The 25,032-nt window shown below is 44.7% G+C and overlaps 3 protein-coding genes across 5 annotated transcripts; all 3 read right to left on the bottom strand.

Annotated features, from left to right (window-relative positions):
- Window positions 1–115: 115 nt before the first annotated feature.
- On the bottom strand, window positions 116–13,765 carry LOC119401268 (p53 and DNA damage-regulated protein 1). 3 transcript variants are annotated; one of them, XM_037667959.2, is made up of 4 exons: window positions 13,634–13,765; window positions 10,422–10,553; window positions 6,010–6,113; window positions 116–326 (listed from the first exon to the last, which is right to left on the bottom strand). In XM_037667959.2, exons 2-4 carry the CDS (start codon window positions 10,550–10,552, stop codon window positions 160–162), a joined length of 402 nt encoding a protein of 133 aa, XP_037523887.1. In that variant the 5' UTR covers window position 10,553; window positions 13,634–13,765; the 3' UTR covers window positions 116–159. The 3 variants fall into 3 exon arrangements, 2 of the variants coding, with proteins under 2 accessions (XP_037523887.1, XP_037523889.1); XM_037667961.2 differs by lacking the exon at window positions 13,634–13,765 and adding an exon at window positions 12,599–12,798; XR_007417303.1 differs by lacking the exons at window positions 116–326; window positions 13,634–13,765 and adding an exon at window positions 12,599–13,627.
- A 1,758-nt stretch (window positions 13,766–15,523) lies between these two features.
- LOC119402519 (uncharacterized) lies at window positions 15,524–17,472 on the bottom strand. Its single transcript, XM_049418686.1, has 6 exons — window positions 17,347–17,472; window positions 16,843–16,893; window positions 16,717–16,767; window positions 16,591–16,641; window positions 16,465–16,515; window positions 15,524–15,560 (listed from the first exon to the last, which is right to left on the bottom strand). Exons 1-6 carry the CDS (start codon window positions 17,457–17,459, stop codon window positions 15,524–15,526), a joined length of 354 nt encoding a protein of 117 aa, XP_049274643.1. The 5' UTR covers window positions 17,460–17,472.
- Window positions 17,473–17,930: 458 nt separating this feature from the next.
- Window positions 17,931–22,642, bottom strand: LOC119402518 (uncharacterized). Its single transcript, XM_049418685.1, has 4 exons — window positions 21,904–22,642; window positions 21,716–21,824; window positions 18,390–19,090; window positions 17,931–17,946 (listed from the first exon to the last, which is right to left on the bottom strand). Exons 1-4 carry the CDS (start codon window positions 22,167–22,169, stop codon window positions 17,931–17,933), a joined length of 1,092 nt encoding a protein of 363 aa, XP_049274642.1. The 5' UTR covers window positions 22,170–22,642.
- Between the last annotated feature and the right edge of the window lie 2,390 nt (window positions 22,643–25,032).

Genomic DNA, 25,032 nt, shown 5'->3' with positions numbered 1-25,032 from the left:
AAGAAGTCTGGCCCCCGATTGTACAACCTACTGCATTACCACATGCTGCCAAACATTGTTCTATTTCCATGCAAGCATTGGGAGCTATCAGCCATAAATACTGCCACAACTCTGCCCGAGCAAATGGCTTTTATTAGAAGCAAACATGGTGTACTGCCTTTACGTGGGGCCCATAGCCTTGCTGACTGCCTGCATCTCTTCCCGGCTGAGGGGTTCCAGCGAGAATCCTCGCACTTCAGACCTGCCTTCCATTTCACGCAGAGACTGTACATTCTTCTTTAGCTTCTTCCGCAAGGATCCTATCTCCTCTTCTAGCTTTTCTTGCTCTGAAAAAAAGAAGCATATTTCTCCTTTCGTTAATGCCTTACATAGAATATTCAGTTCCACGACATAGCCATTTTGAGAATCACTAAAAGCTTCATTCCATTGAATATTTGGCTTCACCACATGTCAACATCATTAAAGGTGTACTGCAGAAGAGATTAAATTTTTACAGTCCTTCAGACAGTTTGCACATTTGCAGGTCATGGACTCCATGCATAAACTCTCTACAGTGATATCAGCAGTAAAAACATGAACTAGCATTTTAAGCTCGGATTATTGGAATCTAGCTAGATGAAAAAACATGCCTTATGTAAGGGAAACAATGCAAGAAGTGTACATGAGGACATACCACCAAGGTATGGCACCCTTAAGTTCAATGTTCAAAATGCTTTCACTTAAGCAGTGCACATTTTTTTTTTATTCATAGAAAATTTTACGCATGTTCATTGTACAAAGCAGTGAATCGATGCACTGTCGTGGCACCCATTCTGTTCTTGATCCTTACATAATTTGTGCCACAAACTTTCCTTGAATGTGCTTTCCTTTATACTCTGATATGGCCCTGGATGAGATACACTAATTCTTTTGGTTTTTTTTTTCAGCTGAGCACTCTTTTTGCAACATTTTTCACCTAGATGAGTGCACTTGAAGGGGTACTGACACAAATTTCGGAATTGAGTTTACTCTGTCATATAAATCTTCTGTACACAGAGACGGTTCTGAGCAAGTGTGAAGCTCAGACAATGCTGATAAAGTATTTTATTTCGATATTAAAGTCAATTTTTGCTTGGCGTGCCTACTGACATCGACACTAGCATGATGTCAGGCTACAGCGTAAATTGTGGTGGCTCCACGCACCATTATGGCTGGTTGTGATGATGTCAGGCACCAAAACATGCAAACGTTCAAAATGGCCGCTTGTGCATCACCAATGGAGCCAGGAATGGAGCGGACGCGAAAACATCACAATATCTTGCGCGATCATGTGACAAGCTCATACTATGTTTTGAGGTGGTACAGTAGCAACCGAAATTAGCTCTTAGAAAATACTGCAATTACTTTTTCAGGGTGCACTCACGCTTACCAGTCCTTATTCTAGGCTCTTGAGGGCTTGGCCTTTCACTTGATGCAAAAAAAAGACACCTGAAGATTTTCATGTCAGTACCTCTTTAAGAGTTTTCTGTGTCTTCGCCTCATCCATGTAAGAACTTGTAGCGACAACATCCAGTTTCCAGATTTCCCTCTTTTGCAAGTCGACATGCATTTTTGGACTCTGACTTAAAACCTGTTTGAAGTTCATTAACCCTTTGAGTGTCGAATTTTTTTGAAAAAGAACTTTCCCAGATGGTCAAATTACTTTATTGTTGATTTTGAATGTACGAAATGGGTAAAGTTGGGGAAAAAATTGTAAAAAAATGTCAGGAACAGTATTTTGGTATCAGCATCACTCAGAACTTCAAAATCTTCCATAGTAAATCAGAGCATGATATTCCTTGAAACACGGTTCTACACACAGCACCTTATCGCAGTCCGCACGCATAAAACGCGCTCTCCTCTTGGAGTTGTGTTGGTACACATACGGCATCTTCTTTGCGTGCGGCTGCCTTGAGCAGAGGAAACTCGGTAAACAAGGAGAGCGAGAATACCCCGTGAGCGTCGGTGATAAACAAGCTAAGAGTCGCACCAATAAAGATGAACATCAACTTCCGCCGCCTCTGCAAGGGAGTGCTGATAAAGATAAAAATCGAGTTTCGCGCGCCTCCATTGCGATCACGCAGCAAAACCTAAACCATGAAAGGGTGTTGTCCATCAGCGTTGCTGCAGATCATTTGAGGCGCTGAAGCTAGAAGTCGGTTCATCTCCGCAAGAAGGTAGCACAATCTTTTCTAAAGCTTCTTGTAAGTCCTAGGAGGTGGCAGCATGCCTGTGAGCATGCATCATTACTGCATAAAATTTCAAACATAGGGCCGAAAACTTACCCATACGGCAAAGATCTCGCGGGACAGAAAACCGCTGCCATACATGTACAGCAAGAACACTCAAAGGGTTAATCACGGTGGTCTATTGGGCTAGTTGGTGATTTATGATCTTGGTTTACAGTGCAGACGCAAACAGGATGACAGTAAAGACAAGCTCAGAGTATCAACCGAAGATTAATTATTAACCGACCGATCATATATATATATATATATATATCTGTGTGTGTGTGTGTGTGGTGACAACAGGAAGTGAAAGAGAGAAAATACACAAAATATGCAGTTAGTGGTGATAACTAAAAATTTTTCAACAAAAACTGCATGAGGTGATAGAGATGACTCATTAGTGCCTCCCATGTGCGCCATTTGCCAGGAAATTAAGGTCTGTCCAAAAAGCAATAGTTTACTGATGCACAAATTCTAGGGAGCTTCGCTGGACCATGCCACTTAGCTTGAATCATAGAGAAATTTGAGTTAATGAGGTGTGAATTAACAAGGTTTTTACTGTATGAACCTTGCTCTTTTGTGGCTCTCAAAAGCATTGCTAATGCAATCACAGCTGTGCCTTTTGGGCAAAACTGCTTAAGAAATGTGTGACGAATGAACTAAGCAAGGAATAGGCGAACACTTTTATTTGTTTTGTTTATGTAGTTTGTTCAAAAGTGCTAGTAATGCCTGCCAGGAAAGACTTGCATAAGTAAGTTCATCACAGGATTTGAGGGCACTTTTTCCCAGCATATGCTCTTGTGAGTGATTTCACTTGTTTAAGCAATATATTTGATTTCACAACAAGAACTGCCTGTGTTAATTGTTTTCAATATTACCAGGAAACTCCTTAATCTCCCCCCTGTTCCACCACGGTATTAAATATGTTATGTAACTGTAGCAGTTGACAGAAAGCACTCTGCTCATGGTTAAGATGACAATAACAACAAAAGACTGGCCTGAGCTGCTGCTCTTTGGCAGTGCTGCATGCATACGCAGTTGTAAATACATCTGTACAAAGTCCTTCCCGTAACATATTTGGTGGAGACTGTGGGTGCCATACAAAGGTTGCTTTAGGGGTGCAGTCACACTAGCGAAATTGCAAACAAAGCATAGAAAAATAGGAGCATAGGCCAATGAAGCTGCATAGTACTTTTGGGCTATAGGAACTCCGATACGGCCAGCAGGTTCAGGATGTCTTTGGAGCAAGGTCTGGGTACGGGCTAGTTGGTATTCCATTTTTTTAAATTGTGCTAACAGCGCAAAGTAAGACACGAGACAGAGAGCAACGAAGACGAGCGCTGACTTCCAACTAAAATTTTATTGCGAACAACAAGCAATTTATGAAAAAACGACATGCGATAGAAACCGCATATGATAAATGATCGACGCCCCCTCCAAAACATGAAGCCAACATGATCAAGCACTCTAAAGCACCAAAACGGGAACAGCCTGTCAAAAAGAAACCTAGCGCATGTGTGGGTGCAAGAAAGCAAGTTCTTTATCAGTCAAAACTATCGAAGGCTTACTAACAGAGCCACCTTCAGTGATTGCTGCGGCCTCTATGATGAGTCTTGTACTCTCGTTGGGATGCCTTGCTAATATAGCCGTCTTTTCAAAGAACGGAATACAGCCACATTGTGCGCAATGCACACCTAGAAAGCCCTCTCTCCCTCTCCTCACTTTGTTGTTGTGTTCCTGCAGTCGGATATTCAGGCATCTACCTGTCTGCCCTATGTAAGACAGACCACAAGACAGAGGTATCTTGTACACTACCCCTTTTGAACAAGGAACGTACTTCTTGTTATGGTTAATACTACAGGAACTACGCGCCTTGGCAACAGGATTAGTCCTAACACAAAGCTGTGAAAGTTTCTTAGGAGCCGAAAAGACCACGTCAACACCCACTTTTTTTCCTATTTTCTTCAGTTTGTGGGATACGCCATGAATATACGGAAGAACGGTTATTTTTCTGCGGTCATGTGATGCAGGCTCGACGCTCTGGGGCCCATCACCTGACTTACTGCGCAGCTTTTCTGCGACTGAAACCAGCTTGTCAGGATACCCGGCCGCCTTCAACCGAGCGATTTGCGAACGGAAACTTAAATCAATTGAATGATGACAGGACTTTACCAAAGCATTATGCAAGCCGCCATAGGCAATTCCTCTTTTGATTAGTTTCGAATGGGCCGACGCATATGATAACAGAGGCTTGTGTGCACGTGGCTCATACATCCAGCATGCATGATGCTGCAAAAAGGATAGCTTCAAATCTAAGAACCTAAGCACACCATTCGTCGGTAGTTCATGTGTAATTAAAAGAGGGTTGAGGCATTCCTGAAATAAAGCCCACGTCTGATGAACGGAGGTTTCAAAAGAGCGGTCACCACAATCAAACAGAATTAACTAGTCGTCTACGAAACGAAAGCATTTCACAATTTTTGTATCGCACAACCGAGAGTCGACGTTTCTGTTGACATGCGCCAAAAACAAATCACTCAACACGGGAGCGATGCAAGACCCGATACTTATACCACTTTTTTGAAGAAAGAACATGTCATTCCACTCGGCGAAGGTTGAGGTGAGGTAAAACTGAAGCACTTTTATAAAGTCCGACGTAGAAACACCGCACTCGTTTTGAAACGCTACAGTGTCAAACCTTAAGATTGCTTCTTCAACAACTTGCAACAGTTCCTGATGTGGTATAGAATAATATAGATCTTTTATATCTATGGACATAGCGTGAAATGTGACATTGGAATTTTGAGACAGGTATTCAATGACATCGGAAGAACCTTTGACTAGAAATGGGTCAACGACCTCAAGCTTTTTAAGATGCACATGGTCGAATATAGTCGGTTTTTAAGCAGCAAATAGGCATTTTTTAATAGAGCACATGGCCGAATATAGTCGGTTTTTAAGCAGCAAATAGGCATTTTTTCAAGTTAAGCTGAAGACCAGCATTCCGCAGACAAGTCAACACTTTATGTAAATGGTGAAGGTAGGTCGGAAAATTGGGAGAAAAGATGAGAACATCACTGTGGTAGCAGAGACCAGTACACCTTTTCGGGCCGTGCAGGTTGCTGTCCATCGTGTTCAAAGGTGGCGGGTGCATTGCAAAGACTGAACACCATTACAGTGAATTTGTACAGGCTGTTTGGTGTTAGAAACGTGATTTTCAAACAGTCAGCATCAGCCATGGGCCAGTAGCCAGATCGAAGGAGGAGGCAAACTCTGCTCCTTGCAAACAGCCGAGTGCGTTGTCAACATGTGGCAACATCTATTTGGGTAAGCTTATTAAGCCACTGATAATCAACACAAAATTGTATGCTACTGTCTTTCCTGTAACAATATAAAACCTGATGAACGACCCGACTTACGCGTAGTGGCTCTAGCTTGAATCATATTCCCGTTGTTTTCCATGAATAACTCTCCGTTATAAATTTGAATGTTTGGTTTCGTGGTTCTCCTTTTCTTTATCTGTCAGATGCTTCTGTGAAGAGTTCCATATTTCCCCGAGGTGTTACTCTAATCATTAATCAGTATGCTACTTTTACAAGCACCTGAAAGTGGATTTATGGTGTGTGTTGTAATGAGATTTAGCATTGCACTAGCCTTGTTTTTTGACGTCTGGAAGTGTGCTACCCAAAACAGATTGCAGGTGAATTCCTTTGGACCCAGTATTGCGTGCTTCAATGGTGTGTGAACAAGAGAGAGTACTCACCTTGTTCTAGAAGCTCTTTGGTTCGAAGCTTTGGAATTTTCATGAACATGTTTCCAATGCAGACCCAAGGCCTGTGGATATCTTCCTCCAAGTGTTTAAGTGCTCTAAACACACAACCAAGGCAGCTCATTTTAAAGTCAGCAAAAGATCTAATTTCTTGGGCTTCAATTTCATCAAAAACACGGGATACCACCACTCACAACTGAAAATTCTTTAATGGTACAATTTCCTCACTTGTTCAGATATTAAAGTATTACATTTGTAATATCGCTGATTGAAGTGACAGAGACAGCTTTGAAATGCTCAGAAAATTTCTTGGTTATCCAGATCTTAAACAGATATTAAACAGATGTATAGAAATATTAGATGTATTAATTATGTTCAGTATGCAAACCAAAACCAGTTCAACTGCTGTGTATAAGTTATATGTTTTTCAATGTGTTCTTTATTTGTGTATAAGTTATATGTGTTTCAAAATTATCCATATCTTAAACTAAAATGTCGTTCATTGTATAACTTTGTCTCCTGCCTGTACTTTATGTATACTATAGTTGCATGGATCCAAACTAGCATTCTGCTAAGGATCCAGATGTTGCTAACATGTTTTTGTTTTACTGTATTTCGTTTAATGATAATAAAGTTCAAGTTCAAGTTCAAGATCAAGCAAAGTTACAGTAATTGCCATATGCTTGTTTTTAAGCATTAAGAAGATTGAAAAAGACAGGGCGTGCAAACACGGACACAAGAAAGAAGTCAGGACACCACAAACGGCGACTAACAACTGAAGAGATGCACAACGGCGGAAAAGAAAGAAGGCACGAAAACTTATCTGCGCATACCCATGCAATAGGTGAACCTATCAATCCGGTACGCGTGGGGGTCTACGTGGAAGACAACTGTTAAGGCATCTGATTTCATCTTTATGCAAGTTAATCGACGGTTGGCTCGCGCATGCGCTACCACTATTCTCGATATGCCATGCTTCAATCACCAGGCGCGTTTCTTCATTTCTATGCCGGTACAACACTGCGCATTCATCGAATTTGGGTGTGCACTTACAATCTCGACAATGTAAAGATAGATTAGAAGGTGAGCCTCCAGTTAGCGACCTCTTATGTTCCAATAATCTCTGGTTAATACATCGGCCCGTCTGTCCTACGTAGAAGCGCCCACAGCTGAAAGAGACCTTATACGCCACACTTGTACGGCAATCAGTGAATTTGTTGGTGTGTTTTACGAAACAAATATCGGTCCGCTTCTTGTCTTTTACTCGCTCATTCTTCCTCTGCACAGCGGCACATATCTTACCTAGCTTATTGGCAGCCGTGAAAACAACCTTAACGGCGTATCTACTTCCTACTTTCTTTAGCCTGTGAGATACGCAATGTATGTATACGGTATACCTACGACACGTTTCTTCCTATTGCTTTTTAGAATGAATACTTACCAACTAGCTCAGCTCTCTGTTATTCTAAGAAGATTGAAATTTTCAATTATGGCATTTCAGTAAAGCAAACTTGGAACATGAGTGCCCATATTAGGCCATCAGTGCCACCAGACAGAAGCAAAGCATCATGTTGGCACACTTTGTTGATTTACGAGACGGTGAACATTCAACGGCACAGGATATGCCATAATAAGTCTATCACGAAATGACAAAGTAGAAAAACTAGGCAAAATGTAACCAACTTGAGGCAAGAGCAGTAAAGGTAGCCCAAAGTAGCCACACGTACATGAAAATAACTGTGACGTTTTTTTTATTTAAATGGCTAAATGCAGAAGCAGCTTGACAAAAATGTAAATAAGTACAGCATGACAACATTCAAACATAAATTGTTGACTTGAGCAATCATATAGTGGCAGGATAATGAAGTTTCTCGACCTGGGTCAAAAATGAAACTCTCTTCACGCATGTTAGGACTATAAGTAACAGCTTTGTGGCAACAATAAGAATTGTTACGGCATGAGTTGACTCAAACTCACAGTTACCGAATTTGATGCATCCATTGTAGTCCTTTTGACAATCATTTTTTGCATGATGATAAAGTATGAGCAGTTAATATTCCAAAGTCGCCACCTGTACCTACTCATTATAAATGTCACAAGCCGTTCTTCAGGCTATCTAATGTCGATGAGTACGGAGCGCCCTGGATGCGTTGCAATTTCGATTGTCCTATTCACGTCCAATTAGGGTTTGAAGTCTCGTTCAGTGATAGGTGGTCTCTAAACTGAGGCCCCATGCAACAGCTTTCTTCGAGTCCCACACACGTATCCAAAAGCTTTCGCTTTACTGTAATGCAAGTGCCACATTAAATTTTGGGAACTGGAAACACACCTCACTCGCCATGTTCTAGCACTGCATACTCAAATGCCCATGGCTGCACTGTCATCACATATTGCCAATTTGGCTCAAATCAATGGACCAAAAAAACTAGCCATGAAGTAGCCGTCTTTTTCTGCCGCCACTGGCCTATAAAAGTAGCCAAATTAGTGTCAAGTAGCCAAGCCTGGCAACTCTGGGCTGCAGTATATAAATAAATACCCGGGCAATAACAACCGCTTCAAGGATTGTAATATGCCTTCAAATTATTTTGGTTTTACCGGCACAACAAGCGAGCCTCGACTGTGGCACAAATTTTGATATGTTCCTGGGAGAGGCACACAATTCTTTGAGCAATGAATCTGCATTGAATTTTATTTATTTATTTATTTATCTATTTTTATACTCTCAGGGACCAAGGGCATTACAGAGAGGAGTAGTTTAACAAAATTTTATTAACTGCAACTTTGAATGCGGCAGGTTCTTCAATTGTAGCAACGGAGGCAGGAAGGTGGTTTCAGTAACTGCTTCTTTGCGGCAAAAAAGAAGCAAGACCTGTTTGCTGCAGTGTATGCTGCACTATTAGAGCAGCATAAGGGAATTTTAACATTAGGATTATGATCGAACCGTGGATGTACATAATCTGGGGGAAGGAAAAGATCATTTTTAAGTGCTGGGTTAGCGTAAAAAATTTTGTGAAATAGGTTTAAGCGGAAGTACTTACGGCGTGACTGAAGCGTTGGTAGACCTAAAGTAGCTTTCACTGAAGAAACACTGCTGTAGCGGGAGTAATTAGAAAGCACAAAACGAGCTGCACTGTTCTGAACGGATTCAAGGGCTGTAGGTAATACGGAGCTAGATGGATCCCAAATAGAACACGCGTGTTCCAATTTGGATCTCACGAGCGTTGTGTACAATTTAAGTTTTAAACCTGAAGGAACGGATGAGAAATTACGGCGTAGAAATCCAAGCATGCGATTAGCATTATTAAAGGGGTACTGACACAAAATCTCGCGGCCGAGATAGCCTGCTGGATCGATTTCCATGTACGTGCGTGTACCATCTGCAAAATATCGACAGCGAATAAAGCTTGGAAGGTATTTTATATGAATTTTGAAGTTCGCGTGCGCGATCCAGCATTATAGGCCGCACCTGTTGCATTGACACCCTCGGAGGTGACCTGAGGTGACCCCCCCTACTTCCCCTACGTAACCGTTGCAGCCGGTACAACAAGTTATGATGACGTCGTAGCCGCCATTTCTCTTTTGATGCGCTCGCCGCTGCACTGTTGGTGTCTGCTCGGCGGCTGCTCGTGAGTGTGGCCGCGGCGCGCGCGTTGAAAGTTTTGTTTGGCGACACGCTTTCCCGTTTCCTGCTCCCAATGACTTCTTGATTTCCCTGTGCTGCCTGGGCTGCAGTGACAGGCCACAATGCCGAAATCCTTCTGCGCTGTTTCCTTGACGCGCAGAAATGCGTCACTGTTTTCTGTGCTCACGTGACCGAGCGTTTCACTCGCTAGGTGGTGATAGTCGCACCCGGCGGCTTGTCGTTTTTGGAGCTCTGTCAAACTGAAACTGAGGCTGTGTCGGTAATGAGGAACTTGTAATTAATTATCTGTCGCGCGCTGCACCAAACGATGTGCCGTGTTATGACTAACAGGCCCCCAGCAACACATTGCAGCAAAAAAACGCGGGGCGAAAATTTTTGTGTCTGGACTCCTTCAATTGCATTAACATTTGCTGGCAGGCTAGTTGGTGATGCATAGTTCATGGGTAAAATACAGCACAAACCAGACGATGTGCTGTATTTTACCCATGAGTTCAATTGCATGTTCAACTTGCATATTCCGCATATTCCAAGAGAGGTTGTGGGTTATCTGTACACCAAGATAACGGTTACCAGTAGCTAGGTAACTTCAGAGGAAACAAGCTTTTCCCGTAAATATGACGCTCCTGATTTCCAATTTGGCCTCCGGATTTAGTCGCCCATGGGGCTGCAACACAACACCACAGAAATTACACGACTTACTCTCTTGCATTCACATGCAGGTTTGACATCCTATCACTGCCACAAGTGGATGTGAAATGCCTACCTTAGAGCTTCTCTGTTCTTTTGTCGTCGTCGGTCGAGCTCCACAACTTGCTCTTTGTCAGCCAGGATCGTCTCGGCAGTCGATTCAATGTCTGCCAGATACTGCTTCACACGTGCTGTCGTCGGATTCATTCTGCAGAAGTGATGTTATGACTGGAGCAGTTAAAAGGCCCCAAATAACACACAAAAGTTCACTTGAACAATGGCATCATATATTGCCAGTTTCCATGGGTACTGCAATCTCAACTCCTAGCTTGACACTTTGTCTAAATTGCAGCAGTGTGCCACAAGGAACACAGCACTTTTCTGACACTAACCAAGACTCAGCCTCCCCAATGCAACTGCTCCATGCCCCACCAAATAATAACAACTGCAAAAGTGATTGATGAAAATGTGCTTCAACCGAGGGCAGAGACTGCGTGAATGCGAGGAGGCCTTCAAGGCTCAAGTAAAGTTCAACCCATTTACAAAACTCAAGTGCCAAATCACATTAAGCGGTTACTTCTGCCAGTATATTGCAGCTTTTAGTGCATGAAATGAGGAGAACGCAGAGAGATGTGGGACACACACAGGCGCACACTGTCAACATTTTGTGAGCTAGAAGCTACACCAGTGTCATACCAACATCCCTAAAACCCTACATTACTCTCATTATGCACCATTGAGTCAACTTCAATGCCTGGCACATCATGAGTAAACCGAAATAGAAACCTTCTTTTTAAAAAGCATTAGTGCTTTTCTGCTACTCCCAAAGACAGTATTCTATTCTAAAAGTTTTTATGACAGCCTCCTAGCAATAGCTAGCCCAAAGAGTGTTGGCCAGTGTCACTCACGGTGCTCGCTTCCAGGGCGACATTCTGTACATGTGCAGAAATGCCCGAGAAAAAAATTAAGAGGGGCAGCTAATTGGTAGTTTGTCACAAGGATTACTGACTCCCACTGGTGGCAATTGTTTGATTCTTCTTTTCCTCAATAAACAGAGTACTGACACAAGCTTTTTGCTTCATTATCCTGTTCTTTAGAGGCACCCTGCAATGGTTTTGACAGTTGTGTGCAAACCCACTGAGCGGGTAGCATAAGTCCTTTACATAAACAAATTTAAGGCCTCTGGGTAAAGTGTTGAATATTCTTGAACAGGAGATGTCACTAGAGACAACATTTCAACAAGTGGTCTTGTCTTCTTCAAGGCATTTGCTGCCTTGAAGATATTTTGAAATACGAATACTGCAACTACTGACTTCTGCAAAAAGAATTTCTTTCACGAACCAGACATGAAACAGTAAGTTTGTTGTTCAGCAAATAATATACAGGAAATTTATGCATTGTAAACGCTATTGCTTGACAGTACCGCGTATGCAGTTATTTAATGTTGTCACAAAGGATGGATAGCTGTTCGGGAAGCAGCCAGACCGTTGTGTATGTCACCATTGCTCCAGACAATAAAAACAGCCATAGCATAATACATTTATTGGTTTGTGCGAAAATAAAGTATCAGTTGAAGGTAGCGCTGTGTCCTTGTCTAGTCCCACTTACTCTTCATGGATGCAAACCAATTAGCCCACCAGCCTCTTTCAGCTTCCCACTTAATGTCACACACCCTTGCAACTCTCAGCTTTATATCTTTCCAGCACTACAGCACATCCATACTGTTGAATTTTTACAACATACTGCACACTGCAGAAGTCCTGTACAAAAGGAACAACCAAGCAGTTCCATGTCCAGATGAAGATGTTATTCTGTGAAGCCCTTGGTAGTGAGCAGCTGAAGCAGCAAAGAGATTTAAATAAGCTTGTTGTGAAGATTTTGTGAATATGATTTGGTGAACTGTCCCATGTATGTATGTACAGATGCTATCATTGCTGTTGCTTGAAGTGATAGCTTGCACAAGATGTGATGGATGCAGTTTCGTAACGTACTGGTACTCCTACATGGTGGCTTCAATCACATCAAGGCAGCATAATTGCAATGCTGTTCACCTGCTTCAATACGTAACGATGCCAATGGTACATTATTGGCCTCTGTGCATCAAAATGCAAGAACATGCATGCGACGTATTGAAAACAATAACATGAAAACCTTTAGTCCCACCATGTTCGAACTCCAAATGGCAGTTTCAGTGATGTCAGTGCAAGCCACCTATATGCTGTTTCCACTCACTGCAAGAGACGCAATACTCACGAAGTGTGCTTTTTGGCTGCAACTAGTGGAAGGACCGTCGAAATTCAATCTCCATTATTTTCATTCTTTGAGACTGGCTCTCCTGTTCTTTCCGGTTCCTCTTCGGCGACGGTGCCGTGCCGCCGAGACGCGACTCGTTTTCAACGGCAGCTCTATCGTGCGGCGCGAAGTGCGTCACCCTGGGCGTGGACACCTCAGCTCCAAGTCCGCTGCGGTTTCGCCTTAGCACAGTTTTCACAGGGAACTTACGCCCTTGCTCCCGATGTCCGAACCCTTTGTTTCTGTCCCAACCCATACCGAGAAGCATTTGGAAACCGGCGTTACTCTCGGAAATTCCATAATGCGTCACACCCGGTGCCCCATTCCGACTCAGGTTAAATTGATGCACTATTGATGCTTCGTGAGTGTTCTTTTCTGAATAACTGAAGTGCCTATCGCATACGCGGCACAGTTGCGCTGGATCGCGTCTAGAATCGCCATCCTGCCGCTCCGTGCTCTGAATGCTCAGAGTCTTGGCGAGTTTCTCGGGCTTACAGAGCACTTCGACGACTTCAACGTGTCCACGCTGTGCCGCCAGTTCGATGGCGGTTTTTCCTTGCGCATTAGCCAAGTGCCTACTCGCACCGTTTTTTAGGAGGTACCGAACGCTGGCCGCGGCACCATCGCAAGAGGCGCACATGAGAGCAGTCCAACCGAAAATATCGGTAACGTCTACGCGGACACCAGAACGCAGACATTGTTCTAGCTTGGTGATATCGTTCCTCTGAGCGGCAATGAAGTATTCACTGACTTTGAGTGGTTTCACTGGCTGACAAAGCGAAGTTTGGCGTCCACGATTTCGGCCTGTAGTCGTCGCCGTTACTGTTGTCTCGGCGACGTCGACAGACGTCGACGGTTGCGATACAACGTGGTCGTAGAACTTCCTAGCAGACTCGCCAGTCAACGCCGTAGGCTGAGGAGAGGCAACAACGACGTGCTCTTGTTGTTCGACAGCTCGCACAAACGCAACGTGTTTAAACATCGTCGTAGGTTTACCTTCTAATGCTGCTCTGAACTTTGTTGGAGAGGCGGCAAAGTATTTCATACAGTCACGTCAGTGTCCAGCGGTACAACGCTGCTAAATGACAACATCACTGATCACCACACGCATTAGTACTGGTACTGCTGGGGCCCGTCACCGTAGTGCAAATACTAATAGTGACGGGGCCCGTCATAATAGCAACGTACTTATAGTGACGGGCCCCGTCTCCGTAAAGGCCGTAAAGCATTCACTACGGTAACGGGGCCCGTCAGCGCAGTGTCGTCGTAAAAGCGACGGGGCCCGTCACCGTAGTGTAAATTTTAATAGTGACGGGGCCTGTCATAATAGCGACGTACTTATAGCGACGGGCCCGTCATTGTAGTGTAGTGCCCGTAGCGCCCGTAGCCCGTGGTGCCGCGCAAAAGTGATGAGACCTGTCGCTCTTACTGAAGTGATTGGAGCAGTTTTTATTGTTTTTGTTTGCTCCTGCGCGAGGTGACTGCGTCCAAGCTCGCTACGGTTCCCTCGCCACGCTGCAAGATGCACGTTCATTCTTGCGTATTCGTTTCATCGACTCGGCCACACCTTGCTGTTTTCCCAAGCCCACGGCCGCACCGGCATGCACTTGCAACTTAAAAGCCACCAGCAGACGACCGGTCACACCAGCGCGTCTTCGGCGCGTTCGCATTTGAATTGCCGATAACGATACGGAACACACCTCTATCCCGTGGGAAAAGCCTCGTCTCAGGATCGGAAGACAGCTACAGAGAGCGCACCATAGTACGAGTATGTACCGCACCGTGGAGAGTTCGCATGTCTAACGACGTTTGTATTGCAAAAGCACACATTGGTGGGACGAAAGGGATGTGTTCGTTTAAAGGAGCTTATTTGAGCTCTCGAAGTCTGTTTGTATGATTGCAGGCGAAGAAGTCCCGAATCAGAGTCACATGTGTATTTTAGTTTGTGACTTATCGATACATACTGTCCAACTACATAGCCCGCAGGGTTGGAACTCATTTTACGTTGACCTTCACCACGTTTGGCATCAGTCCATATCACCTGTCTAGGCACAGACACGTAAAGTGCGTGGAACCAATGGACTTTGGCACGTCACATATATGTGTAGGACAGATAACGAATGATTAGTTAGAGCAACGGAATGAATGCCAAGGGACGGAAAACGCAGCCAAAGGTGGCTGTTGGGTGCTATAATAAAATTAAGAAATTTGCAGGCATAGAATAGAATCTGCTCGCACAGGGCAGTGTCATTCGGAAATCACTGGGAAAGGTCTTCATCCCACATTGGACGTAAAAGAAAGCTGATGGTCAAGAGTTATGAATAAACGCTGCTGATGCTGCAGCACATAGCACTTGTTTTCCTGTGGTGTGGCTGCCTTTAAGACACAGGGTGTATCGCTGCACAGATATGCGTTTGTTTTGATTGCATCATTTTTACCCTTTCAAGTGGCAGAGGGATTGTAAATTTTCATGTCTATTTAAGCTTATACATCGTGGGGGCAGGGGGGGGGGGATCTTTTATTCTCTTGCCAGCGTAGTCCCCCCTTCCCACGAGACCTCTATAAAACGTTTTATAGAGGTTTTAAACATTTTAAAGACGTTTTATAGAGGTTTTGTGTTTCATGGGTTGTAGAACGTCTTCAAAAAGCACACCTCATAAGCTTGGCAAATGAAGGCTTCAGGTAATGTAGAGTTCAAAGCAGGCCTAATCATTTAGAGAAATTTATTAATACAGATCATAGATTGCACAAGGATACAGCAAGTACACAGTTAACGTTCAATATTTTGAAACGTTCACATGCATCAAGATAAAGCTGGCATGCATGCTGCTTATACAAAAGTGACACCTTGCAGTCTTGATGGTTATTGAGCCTAAAGTGGACAAATTATTGACCATAATTGGCCCCCTCCTGCTGGCCCCCACTGAGGAGCCAATCGTGACATAGAGATTCAGTTGCACTCATACTGGAAAATGCACCATTAGGCTAGGGCATTAGATGCAATGAGAGTTGAAACAGATTTATAACACTGAAGTTTTAGTGCACTAGCCATATGACAAAAATGTGAACATATATATGCATATGTGAAAGGAGACGGTTGCATGTTGTCACATAAGCATTTTATGCATAACAATTTCGACAAAACCACGCCTTACTTCTTGGTGTAGACGTCACAGATGCACATTTTAAGTGCAGCCACTCCAGGCATGCATCACACCCAATGGCATCGTCATGAATCTCTTGCTGGCACGCACTACATGTCCATAAGCTAAGATTACGCTTCTCAGTAACCGTTGCAGTGAGGGCAACCCAGCCATCATTCGTGAAATAGTTTCGGATTTCATCGATCTTAACTCTGTCATCCAGAACTGCCGAACGAACTTTCTCAGGGGCGACTTCAATTTCTGCTTCATCAATCTTGTGTCCACTGATAGCCTTTTCTGCTACATCTGCTTCAACAAACCACTTCAACATCATTCTGGCACGTTCAAGGGGTGCCTTCATTAAAAATGCTGTTGGTCTTAGGCACTTTTTCTTCTTTGGAAGACCAACAACTGTCTGTCCTCTCCCTTTTGGTCGACCACGATGTTTTATTCTTGTGGGCAGGATAACACCTTGAAGAGCCACTGGAGAAAAGTGGGTGCATGTGTAAGTGTGTCGAACCTCGAATGAAGAGATGAGGTGGCATGCAAATGGCTTACCTGTGAGTGAAGAAGCTGCGGCATGTGGGCTGCTTAGAGGCTGGTGTCCACCTTAAGGCAAATGGGTACATGTATAACTGTGTCGAACCTCGAATGAAGAGATGAGGTTGCATGCAAATGGCTTACCTGTGAGCGAAGAAGCTGCGCCATGTGGGCTGCTTAGAGGCTGGTGTCCACCTGAAGGCAAATGGGTACATGTATAACTGGGTCGAACCTCGAATGAAGAGAGAAGGTGGCATGCAAATGGCTTACCTGTGAGCGAAGAAGCTGCGGCATGTGGGCTGCTTAGAGGCTGGTGTCCACCTTAAGGCAAATGGGTACATGTATAACTGTGTCGAACCTCGAATGAAGAGATGAGGTTGCATGCAAATGGCTTACCTGTGAGCGAAGAAGCTGCGGCATGTGGGCTGCTTAGAGGCTGGTGTCCACCTGAAGGCAAATGGGTACCTGTATAACTGTGTCGAACCTCGAATTAAGAGATGAGGTGGCATGCAAATGGCTTACCTGTGAGTGAAGAAGCTGCGGCATGTGGGCTGCTTAGAGGCTGGTGTCCACCTTAAGGCAAATGGGTACATGTATAACTGTGTCGAACCTCGAATGAAGAGATGAGGTTGCATGCAAATGGCTTACCTGTGAGCGAAGAAGCTGCGGCATGTGGGCTGCTTAGAGGCTGGTGTCCACCTGAAGGCAAATGGGTACATGTATGACTGGGTCGAACCTCGAATGAAGAGAGAAGGTGGCATGCAAATGGCTTACCTGTGAGCGAAGAAGCTGCGGCATGTGGGCTGCTTAGAGGCTGGTGTCCACCTGAAGGCAAATGGGTACATGTATAACTGGGTCGAACCTCGAATGAAGAGAGAAGGTCGCATGCAAATGGCTTACCTGTGAGCGAAGAAGCTGCGGCATGTGGGCTGCTTAGAGGCTGGTGTCCACCTGAAGGCAAATGGGTACATGTATAACTGGGTCGAACCTCGAATGAAGAGAGAAGGTCGCATGCAAATGGCTTACCTGTGAGCGAAGAAGCTGCGGCATGTGGGCTGCTTAGAGGCTGGTGTCCACCTGAAGGCAAATGGGTACATGTATAACTGGGTCGAACCTCGAATGAAGAGAGAAGGTCGCATGGAAATAGCTTACCTTTGTGTGAAGGAGTTGCAGCAGGCATGTCATGCTCAGTTGTGGGAACTGATGTTGATGCATCTTCCTGCTCTGGGCATTGAAGAATAACAACTGACGACCCATTTTCCACGGCAGTGATAAACTGGTTTACAGCCGTCATCAAAGCTTCAAATCTAGACATTGGCTGCTCAGCAATACGTGATGCCAATTGCTGCAATGCTTCGCTGCTTTTTCTGTATTTTTGAATCTCGGACAATATTCTTGGTCTTGCACTGCTCTGCACATCATACACAGCTGTAGTCCCAAGCATGTCATCAGATGATGCTGCAACTCTACAGGTCTTAGCGTAGTAGGCCTTAGTCCAGCGTTCAGCGACACCAGACACAGAAAATGCTGGCAAACCTTCCACTCTTTGCATGTAAAACATATGTCTGCAGGGAATTCCGAGAGCTATATGTGTGGGGCATGTACAACTGTCAGTTGTTGATGCCACTGAAGGGGAAACTTGATCTATATTTTCAGAAGCTTTCAGTTGCTCACGCACCCTCTTAAAGCAGTAAGGTGTGAGAAGCTGTGCAAACTTGCTCTCATCGTCTGTTAGGTTCAGTATTGCAGATGCTTTCAACAAGGACTCCACAGCCCGCTGGTCCCTTTCAATACGAAAGCTGGTCATTAATGCCATCAGGTCGCGGAAAAGCCGGGGCAGACTTTCATATTTAGAAATGACTTGCAACACTTTTTGATTGATACATTCAACCCTGTTGTTAGTTCTATTACCTAAGGTCAGTGACCCTTGCATGCCTGAAACCCACTCGTGTCTGATTGGATGCCAATTTTTCATGAAATATTCCATCACCTTAGGACACTCCATATCTTCAATGCTCTGCAGCAGCTGTGAATATTGTTCATTTGTTCTTGCATAACACATTGATTGCAGCTTTTCTAAGATTGAATTTCTGGCATCTGGTGTAATAGACATTTTTTGGGGTGTTATTTGCCTTCTGAAAGTTCGCAGGACATGGAAAAGGCAAAGATAGAAATTTGCATTGGGAAATATTTCTGCAAGAATTTTTTTCTCGGTAAAATCCTTATCTGTCATCACTGCTGACGTTCTCAGCATGTTTTCTTCTCCAGAGTTCACAACAAATCTGTGAAAAAGTGACCGCACAGTGTTCTCATCTTCTGATACACACAGGAAGAAGCCAGCAACCTCCGTATAGCCATTGGAATCCTCCACGCAGATAAAGTAGAGCGGCAACCTTCTGTCATTTGTCTTGTGGATTGCATCGACGAAGACTATTTCAGGATAACTTTTAAACGCGCTTCTCATGTCCTCATCTTGAAAAAATATTCCAACGAGCTGGTTATCTTCTTCACTGGCCAAAATGTCTAGAGTCCCTCCGGCCTGCTTGGCAATGGCTGCTATGGATTGCAGTGTTTCACTTTGATGTGATTCCTTGCTTGTGGCTGCTGCTGTCTGCACATTACGGAGATCTCGAAGTAGCACAACCTTGCCACTGCTCCGCAGGTTCATTTGAATGAGCTTCTTGTTTCCTCCTAGAGAAAGGATCTTCTCAGTGTCATTGAGCTGTTGCCCAGTTAGCTTGCGCTGCCGTGGCAGTTGTTCATAGCATCCCTGTAATGAAAGTCATGGGAACAGAGACTCGATCCATAATTGCTGTTTTTGTAACAGGTCACACTTGTGTGCTACATTAAAATTTATTACACTTGGGTCATTCCACGCCAGACGTCCCAGCCATTTTGGCGACCATCTCAAATGTGGTCAAAAAAACTCGTGCTGATTTCTTGCATTGAAAATAGTAAATTGTTAGAATATTTCGCACATGAAAATTTTTTTGGTCACGTGCGAGCCTTCAGAATTTCACAGAATGTCCTCTGAGTGATGTTTGCTAAAAAATTCATTCTGAGAACATCGTTCCTTGATTCAATAGCAAATATGGTTTACATATTAGGAATAAGCTTTGGCGTAAGGTGTTCCAATCTCAGTAATGTTACTGCATTTTTTCCGCCATATACGCCTCCACAAAATTTGCCAAAATGTTCTATGTTTGAATTTTTTCCTTTGTAATAATGCACTATATATGAATGGCCCAGTAATCAATATTTGCTCTAAGGAAGGTATATGTTGTGTTAAAAGTAATTTCAGACCACTGAAGTTTGTAAATCTTACGACAAAAAAATTATGAATTTGAGAAAATCTTCATTTTCGGCCACATTGAGATGCAAGTTACACCATGTGGTGCTCCAACTAAAAATCAGCTTAGTGCCTCAATCGAAAGCAAATGCAGTAGAACTTGGGTGTTACGATCACAGCTCATAAGAATTTCGGGGTGATACGAATTTTTCGATGGTCCCGGCCAAGGCCCATTAGCCGGCAATGTAATGGAGTATAGTTGTTGCGAACCGATTTTCACCCCCCGACTTTTGATACGAACGTACGCTACAGTGCAGGTACGAACAGGTGCTGCCCGCATGCCTATCACGCGCGGGCCTGGCGCGGGCATGCGCGCCGCCAGCCGCGGGTCGTAGCCTCCGAGATTGTGTGCGCGAATCTTGGAGGGCTAAATGTGCCTTTGAGCGCCTTCGCGCTTAGATTACAGATGGCGCTGGCGTCGCGCTCATTCTTTTTCATTTTTTTTTAACGCGTTGATACGTGCTGCCGTACTCGAGGCAATATCGTATTACTATGGTCCCTAGAATATTCTAGGGACCGTAGTAGTACTGAGTTTACACTTCCCTGCCACGTCCATGTAAGTCATGGCCCCGCAATCGGACATCTTATGAAAGGTGGACGGGGACCGAAAGAGGAAGCGAACGGTCTTGGCCAAGGAGCTAGGCCTCGCGACGTCAACATGCACGATTGTTGGGGACGCGCACACTTCTCCGATTTGCACGAAAGGAACACTCCCGATTGTGCGGGCACGGCCGTAAATTTCCCATCCCAAACACCACCGCAATAAGAAAATAATGACAGCGGTTCGAAAATTTTCTGGCCTTCGTCTATCGCGCGCAAAGTGCTCCTTAAGTCACTTTCGCCGCAGTACTTTGATGTAATGTGAAAAAGCGTACTTAAGACTAGGAAGGGGCTACTAGCTGTCACGGGTCACAACACATCTGGTTGATTAATTCCAAGCGCGTGCACGCGTCGTATAATTACAATTACGATCTTCGACGTCTAAAAGCTTTACTGGCCATCATTCAGAGCTGCTTATGGCGTTGCTGCGGCCCTGAAAACAATAAATGAAAATGTACACCAGCTTTCTTTTGTCGCATACTAATTTTCCATGTTTTCTGGTGATACGAAATTCGGATGATACGAATATTTTTGGCAACCCCGCGAGATCCGTATCACCGAGGTTTTACTGTACATAGTTCTTATGTGGCAACTTTTATCATTACCATTTTTCTTTAGAGGAAGAAATTCATTTTTGAAGTTCCCCACTGACGGCAATGGGGAACTTCAATGTGGAAGCTGCCGTATGAAGAAATCGGCAGATAGCCGTTGATGGGGAACTTGCCAAAAATGATTTTCTTCCTCTAAACAAAAATGACAATGATAAAAGTTACCGCATAAGAAGAACTATTTATTTGCTTTCGATTGAGGCAATAAGCTGATGTTTAGTTGGAGCACCACATGGCGTAACTTGCATCTCAAAGTTGCCGAAAATGAAGATTTTCTCAAATTCATAATTTTTTGTCGTAAGATTTACAAACTTCAGTGGTCTGAAATTACTTTTAACACAAAATATACCTTCCTTAGAGCAAGTATTGATTACTGGGACATTCATACATAGTGCTATATTACAAAGGAAAAAATTCAAACATAGAACATTTTGGCAAATTTGTGGAGGCGTATATGGCGGAAAAAATGCAGTAACTTTACTGAGATTTGAACACCTTACGCCAAAGCTTATTCCTAATATGCAGGCATATTTGCTATTGAATCAAGAAATGATGTTCTCAGAATGAAATTTTTAGCAAACATCACGCAGAGGACATTCTGTGAAATTCTGAAGGCTCGCACGTACGTGACCAAAACAATTTTCATGCGCGAAATATTCTAGCAATTTACTGTTTCGAATGCAAAAAACCAGCACGAGTTTTTTTTTTTTTTTTTCAATCACATTTGAGGTGGTCGCCAAAATGGCTGGGACGTTTGCATGGAATGACCCACTTATGATCGTCTGTCACATGCTCTAGCAATTAATACAAAAATGTACAGTGACACATCACTACTGACCTTGCTAACAATGTGGTTATGGGTTGTCTCGATTGCCTTTACTTGCAAAGCATGGCCGTCCCGGGATGTGATGAACGTTATCCTGGCCTTGCAGCCAATCTTTGATGTCCTGTGATTATGAAAATTGTGTATGAGAAATTGTCACTCACCAAGGAAGTATTTTCGAAGCTCATTGGCAGGAAACTCACTTCTGATTTGGACGTTCACCTGTTGATCTTGAAGTGAATTTCCGACCCCCGTTAGTACAACTGTACTCAATTTCGGCAAACTTGAGGGCTGGGTCCACGTCTCTTGTTAACCCTTTTTTCTTCGCCGCTGCAATTGTTCTTGACGATTTTACCCAAAACTGCACATAATTTTCCTCTTCATATCGTTGGATGGCAGCCTGTAGATCTTCGTACGACGAAAACGACGCTCCTATGTCGAACGGGCCATTCGGCACAACAGTTTCCATGGCACAGCAAGCTTTGCAAAGTGCCTCGAAACGTTAATACTGGTGTGACATAGTTAAGTTCGCCAAGCCGAACGATAGTTCGCTGCTCGAGTGATCCATCGGGCAGGGCGCAGAACACGTGCTCGGATTGCTTAGAGGGTTAGTCGCAGCCGACCATGGGCGTCAGCAGGATTTTTCTTTGGGGGGTGCAAACCCGTGCTGCATGGCAGCTGGGGGAGGGTGCGAGAGCTGGCATATAGCTAGGGTGGGGGGCAAGCGCCTGTGTGGCTTGAGGGGGGCAAGTGCCCTTTTGCACCCCCCTGCCTATGCCTATGCAGCCGACTCCGCGCCAGTGTGCACTTGCTCCGATATTTTCGCTGCTTTGCAGTAAAATAACCATTAGTTTGAAGGACGCGCAACCGTTCCGCCCTTCGTGTACATCTGGAGGGGCCCGGCTGCGTACAAAGATCCTCTCCGGCGGCGCGCGCCGTTTACGCCTTCGGGGAGATAACAGACATGGGTCACGGATTGCGCGGCGCGGAAGACGACGTTGCTTATGCATTGTTAGCGACCCCTCGGACCAATTTGTGGTTTGGTGAGCAATGTCGCCGCGCCGGACCCGCTGTACAGCTCTCGTCTCGTCGCGTGTAGGCAGGGCTGGGTGGCATTATTATCGGAAGGGGGCCTGGTTGCCGACAAAGGGAACTTTTCGGCGGCGCGGGTCTAGGACTTCAAAAGGACAACAGTGAGGAGAGGTTTCGCATTGACATTGCGTCGAGCTAAAGGCGAAATAACTTGTTCATTGTTGGCAACATTCGAACCAATTGTTGCATTCGCGAGTGATGTCGCCGCGCCAGGCCAGCTGCACTGAAAGGGACGCAAGTTGTAAACAAGAGAGCCCTGGGGCACTGTTTTAAGTGTCACACAGTGTTACTTGAACGATGCGTCGTGGAAGGCGGGCTCGAAAGGGGGCGTGTACGCTGAAGGTGCCCCGCCTCTTTTTATGTCATACGATCTGATACACTCATTGGTAGAAATTGAGTGAGGAGCTTAAACAATGGTTGCACCCCACATCGCGAGTGTTTAGATACGAGTGTGTCGGTGAATGAGGAGAGAGCGCGAGCCGGGCATCGGCGTCCGCTGGACAGTCATGTATGTTGATCCGATCTGATCTTGCCTTTTTGCTTTTAATAAACAGTTTTTGATTTGGAAGTTGGCCTCCCTGGTTGCAAGGTGTCTCCGGATGATAAGGAAGAGGCGTCCCTAGTAGCGGGAGACGCCTAGCCTCCTACCAGCCTGGACATATCGTAACTGACATACTTAAAGAAAAGAGAATAAAAACATTTTCACAAACGCGGGATTTGAACCGAGAACCTACAGCACACCGAATGATGCACGCGTGTTCACACGGTAGCCACCAAAACGGAAATATGAGACTCTCACCGCCGCACGTGACTGTTACCCCGTCACAAAGGCGCACCTGCCCAGCAAGCGCAGCGCTCATCGACGCGTTAATTTTGAAATAATATACACAGTTTTCATTGACGTCACCGAGGTCACCACCTTTGCTTGAGCTCTTACTCGAACGCGCGGAGAAAGAAACGGTGAAATCAGATCAGTGCCGGTGCTCCCTCGCGGTCCTTTGTGTTCCCCCTTGGCGCGGCTGGCGAACAGGAGAAAGCGAGGAGAGCACAAAAGTACGGAGAGACCGAACGACTGTGTCCTCCCCCGCACTGACACGCTCTAATGAGATAAAAAAGTCACGGTGGCCACCATGTTGAGGCCAGAGCCAGAGAACGCAGATCGCAGAAAACCTGTGACGTTACGTGAAAAATATGTATACTAAAAAAATTGATAATCCCGGTATTCGAACCGAGGACGTATAGCACCCCCGAATGATGCACTGCGCGTTATCACACCGCGCCACCGAAACTAAACTAACGGACTGTCTATTCGCTCCCCCACGCATATAGTGAACTAGAACTAGTATATTCTAGTTCACTATACCCACGCCACAGGTAACTGTTTCCCAGTTGCTATAGTGCACCTGCACAGTAAGCCAGAAGCAAGCCAAAACCACACTATTTACAAAGCAAATGACACTGCCGGATGTAACTACTTGTGCATAGATTATTTTCTTCCACCACTTTGTCCTGCTGACTGCTCCGCTCACAATACCGATCGTGGCCACGCTTAGAGCACTGCACGGGCCCGGGCCGGGCCGGGCCGTCCGAAGCGTTTGCCGGCGGGCCCGGGCTGGGCTCGGGCATGAAAGTGCGGGCCCGGGCCGGGCCCGGGCTTGAAGCTGCGGGCCTGGGCAGGGCCCGGGCTTGAGGCTGCGGGCCGGGCTGGACTCGGACCCGCTCATTAAAAGGCGTAAGTCGGGCTTTCGAGCACACGCGAACGTTATGCACTGCACGGTCTAAGGTATACTGTGCCAAGCTGAAGAGACACGTGCAAAGAGCTGCCTCTTAGTAAAGCTTAGCAATAAAAATAGAAAAACAGTTGAAGTGCTATTTTTTTTCACCAGTATAGATATAGATTGGCACTGTATATTTTCCCTAACGTTTCGTCTGCGGGACCAGACTTCGTCAAAGTAACAAGTACATCGTGGTATGGGTTTCCTTATAAACACGCCAGATCACATATCTATCTGTCTATCTATCTATCTATCTATCTATATATATATATATATATATATATATATATATATATATATATATATATATATATATATATATATATATATATATATATATATATAAGCGTTTGCCGGCGGGCCCGGGCTGGGCTCGGGCTAACAAAGATAAACGAGCCCTTGAAAAATCATCTGCTTTCCTATATATATATATATATATATATTAACAGCACTAACAATGGGCCA

The sequence above is a fragment of the Rhipicephalus sanguineus genome, chromosome 8, assembly GCF_013339695.2.
Source record: "Rhipicephalus sanguineus isolate Rsan-2018 chromosome 8, BIME_Rsan_1.4, whole genome shotgun sequence".
Classification (NCBI taxonomy): domain Eukaryota; kingdom Metazoa; phylum Arthropoda; class Arachnida; order Ixodida; family Ixodidae; genus Rhipicephalus; species Rhipicephalus sanguineus.
This window is presented reverse-complemented; position numbering and strand designations above follow the sequence as displayed.

What these genes read in the sequence shown, in the direction of transcription:
- LOC119402518 (XM_049418685.1), bottom strand. Translation starts at nt 22,169, where the DNA reads ATGGAAACTGTTGTGCCGAATGGCCCGTTCGACATAGGAGCGTCGTTT. An exon ending in GGTGAACGTCCAAATCAGAA is followed by an intron (nt 21,825 to 21,903) that starts GTGAGTTTCCTG and finishes TCATAATCACAG; the next exon opens with GACATCAAAGATTGGCTGCA. An exon ending in ATAACCACATTGTTAGCAAG is followed by an intron (nt 19,091 to 21,715) that starts GTCAGTAGTGAT and finishes CTTTCATTACAG; the next exon opens with GGATGCTATGAACAACTGCC.
- LOC119401268 (XM_037667959.2), bottom strand. Translation starts at nt 10,552, where the DNA reads ATGAATCCGACGACAGCACGTGTGAAGCAGTATCTGGCAGACATTGAA. An exon ending in AAGAACAGAGAAGCTCTAAG is followed by an intron (nt 6,114 to 10,421) that starts GTAGGCATTTCA and finishes TTGTGTGTTTAG; the next exon opens with AGCACTTAAACACTTGGAGG. An exon ending in CAAAGAGCTTCTAGAACAAG is followed by an intron (nt 327 to 6,009) that starts GTGAGTACTCTC and finishes TCTTTTTTTCAG; the next exon opens with AGCAAGAAAAGCTAGAAGAG.
- LOC119402519 (XM_049418686.1), bottom strand. Translation starts at nt 17,459, where the DNA reads ATGCGACCTTCTCTCTTCATTCGAGGTTCGACCCAGTTATACATGTAC. An exon ending in CGCAGCTTCTTCGCTCACAG is followed by an intron (nt 16,642 to 16,716) that starts GTAAGCCATTTG and finishes ATTTGCCTTAAG; the next exon opens with GTGGACACCAGCCTCTAAGC. An exon ending in CGCAGCTTCTTCGCTCACAG is followed by an intron (nt 16,516 to 16,590) that starts GTAAGCCATTTG and finishes ATTTGCCTTCAG; the next exon opens with GTGGACACCAGCCTCTAAGC.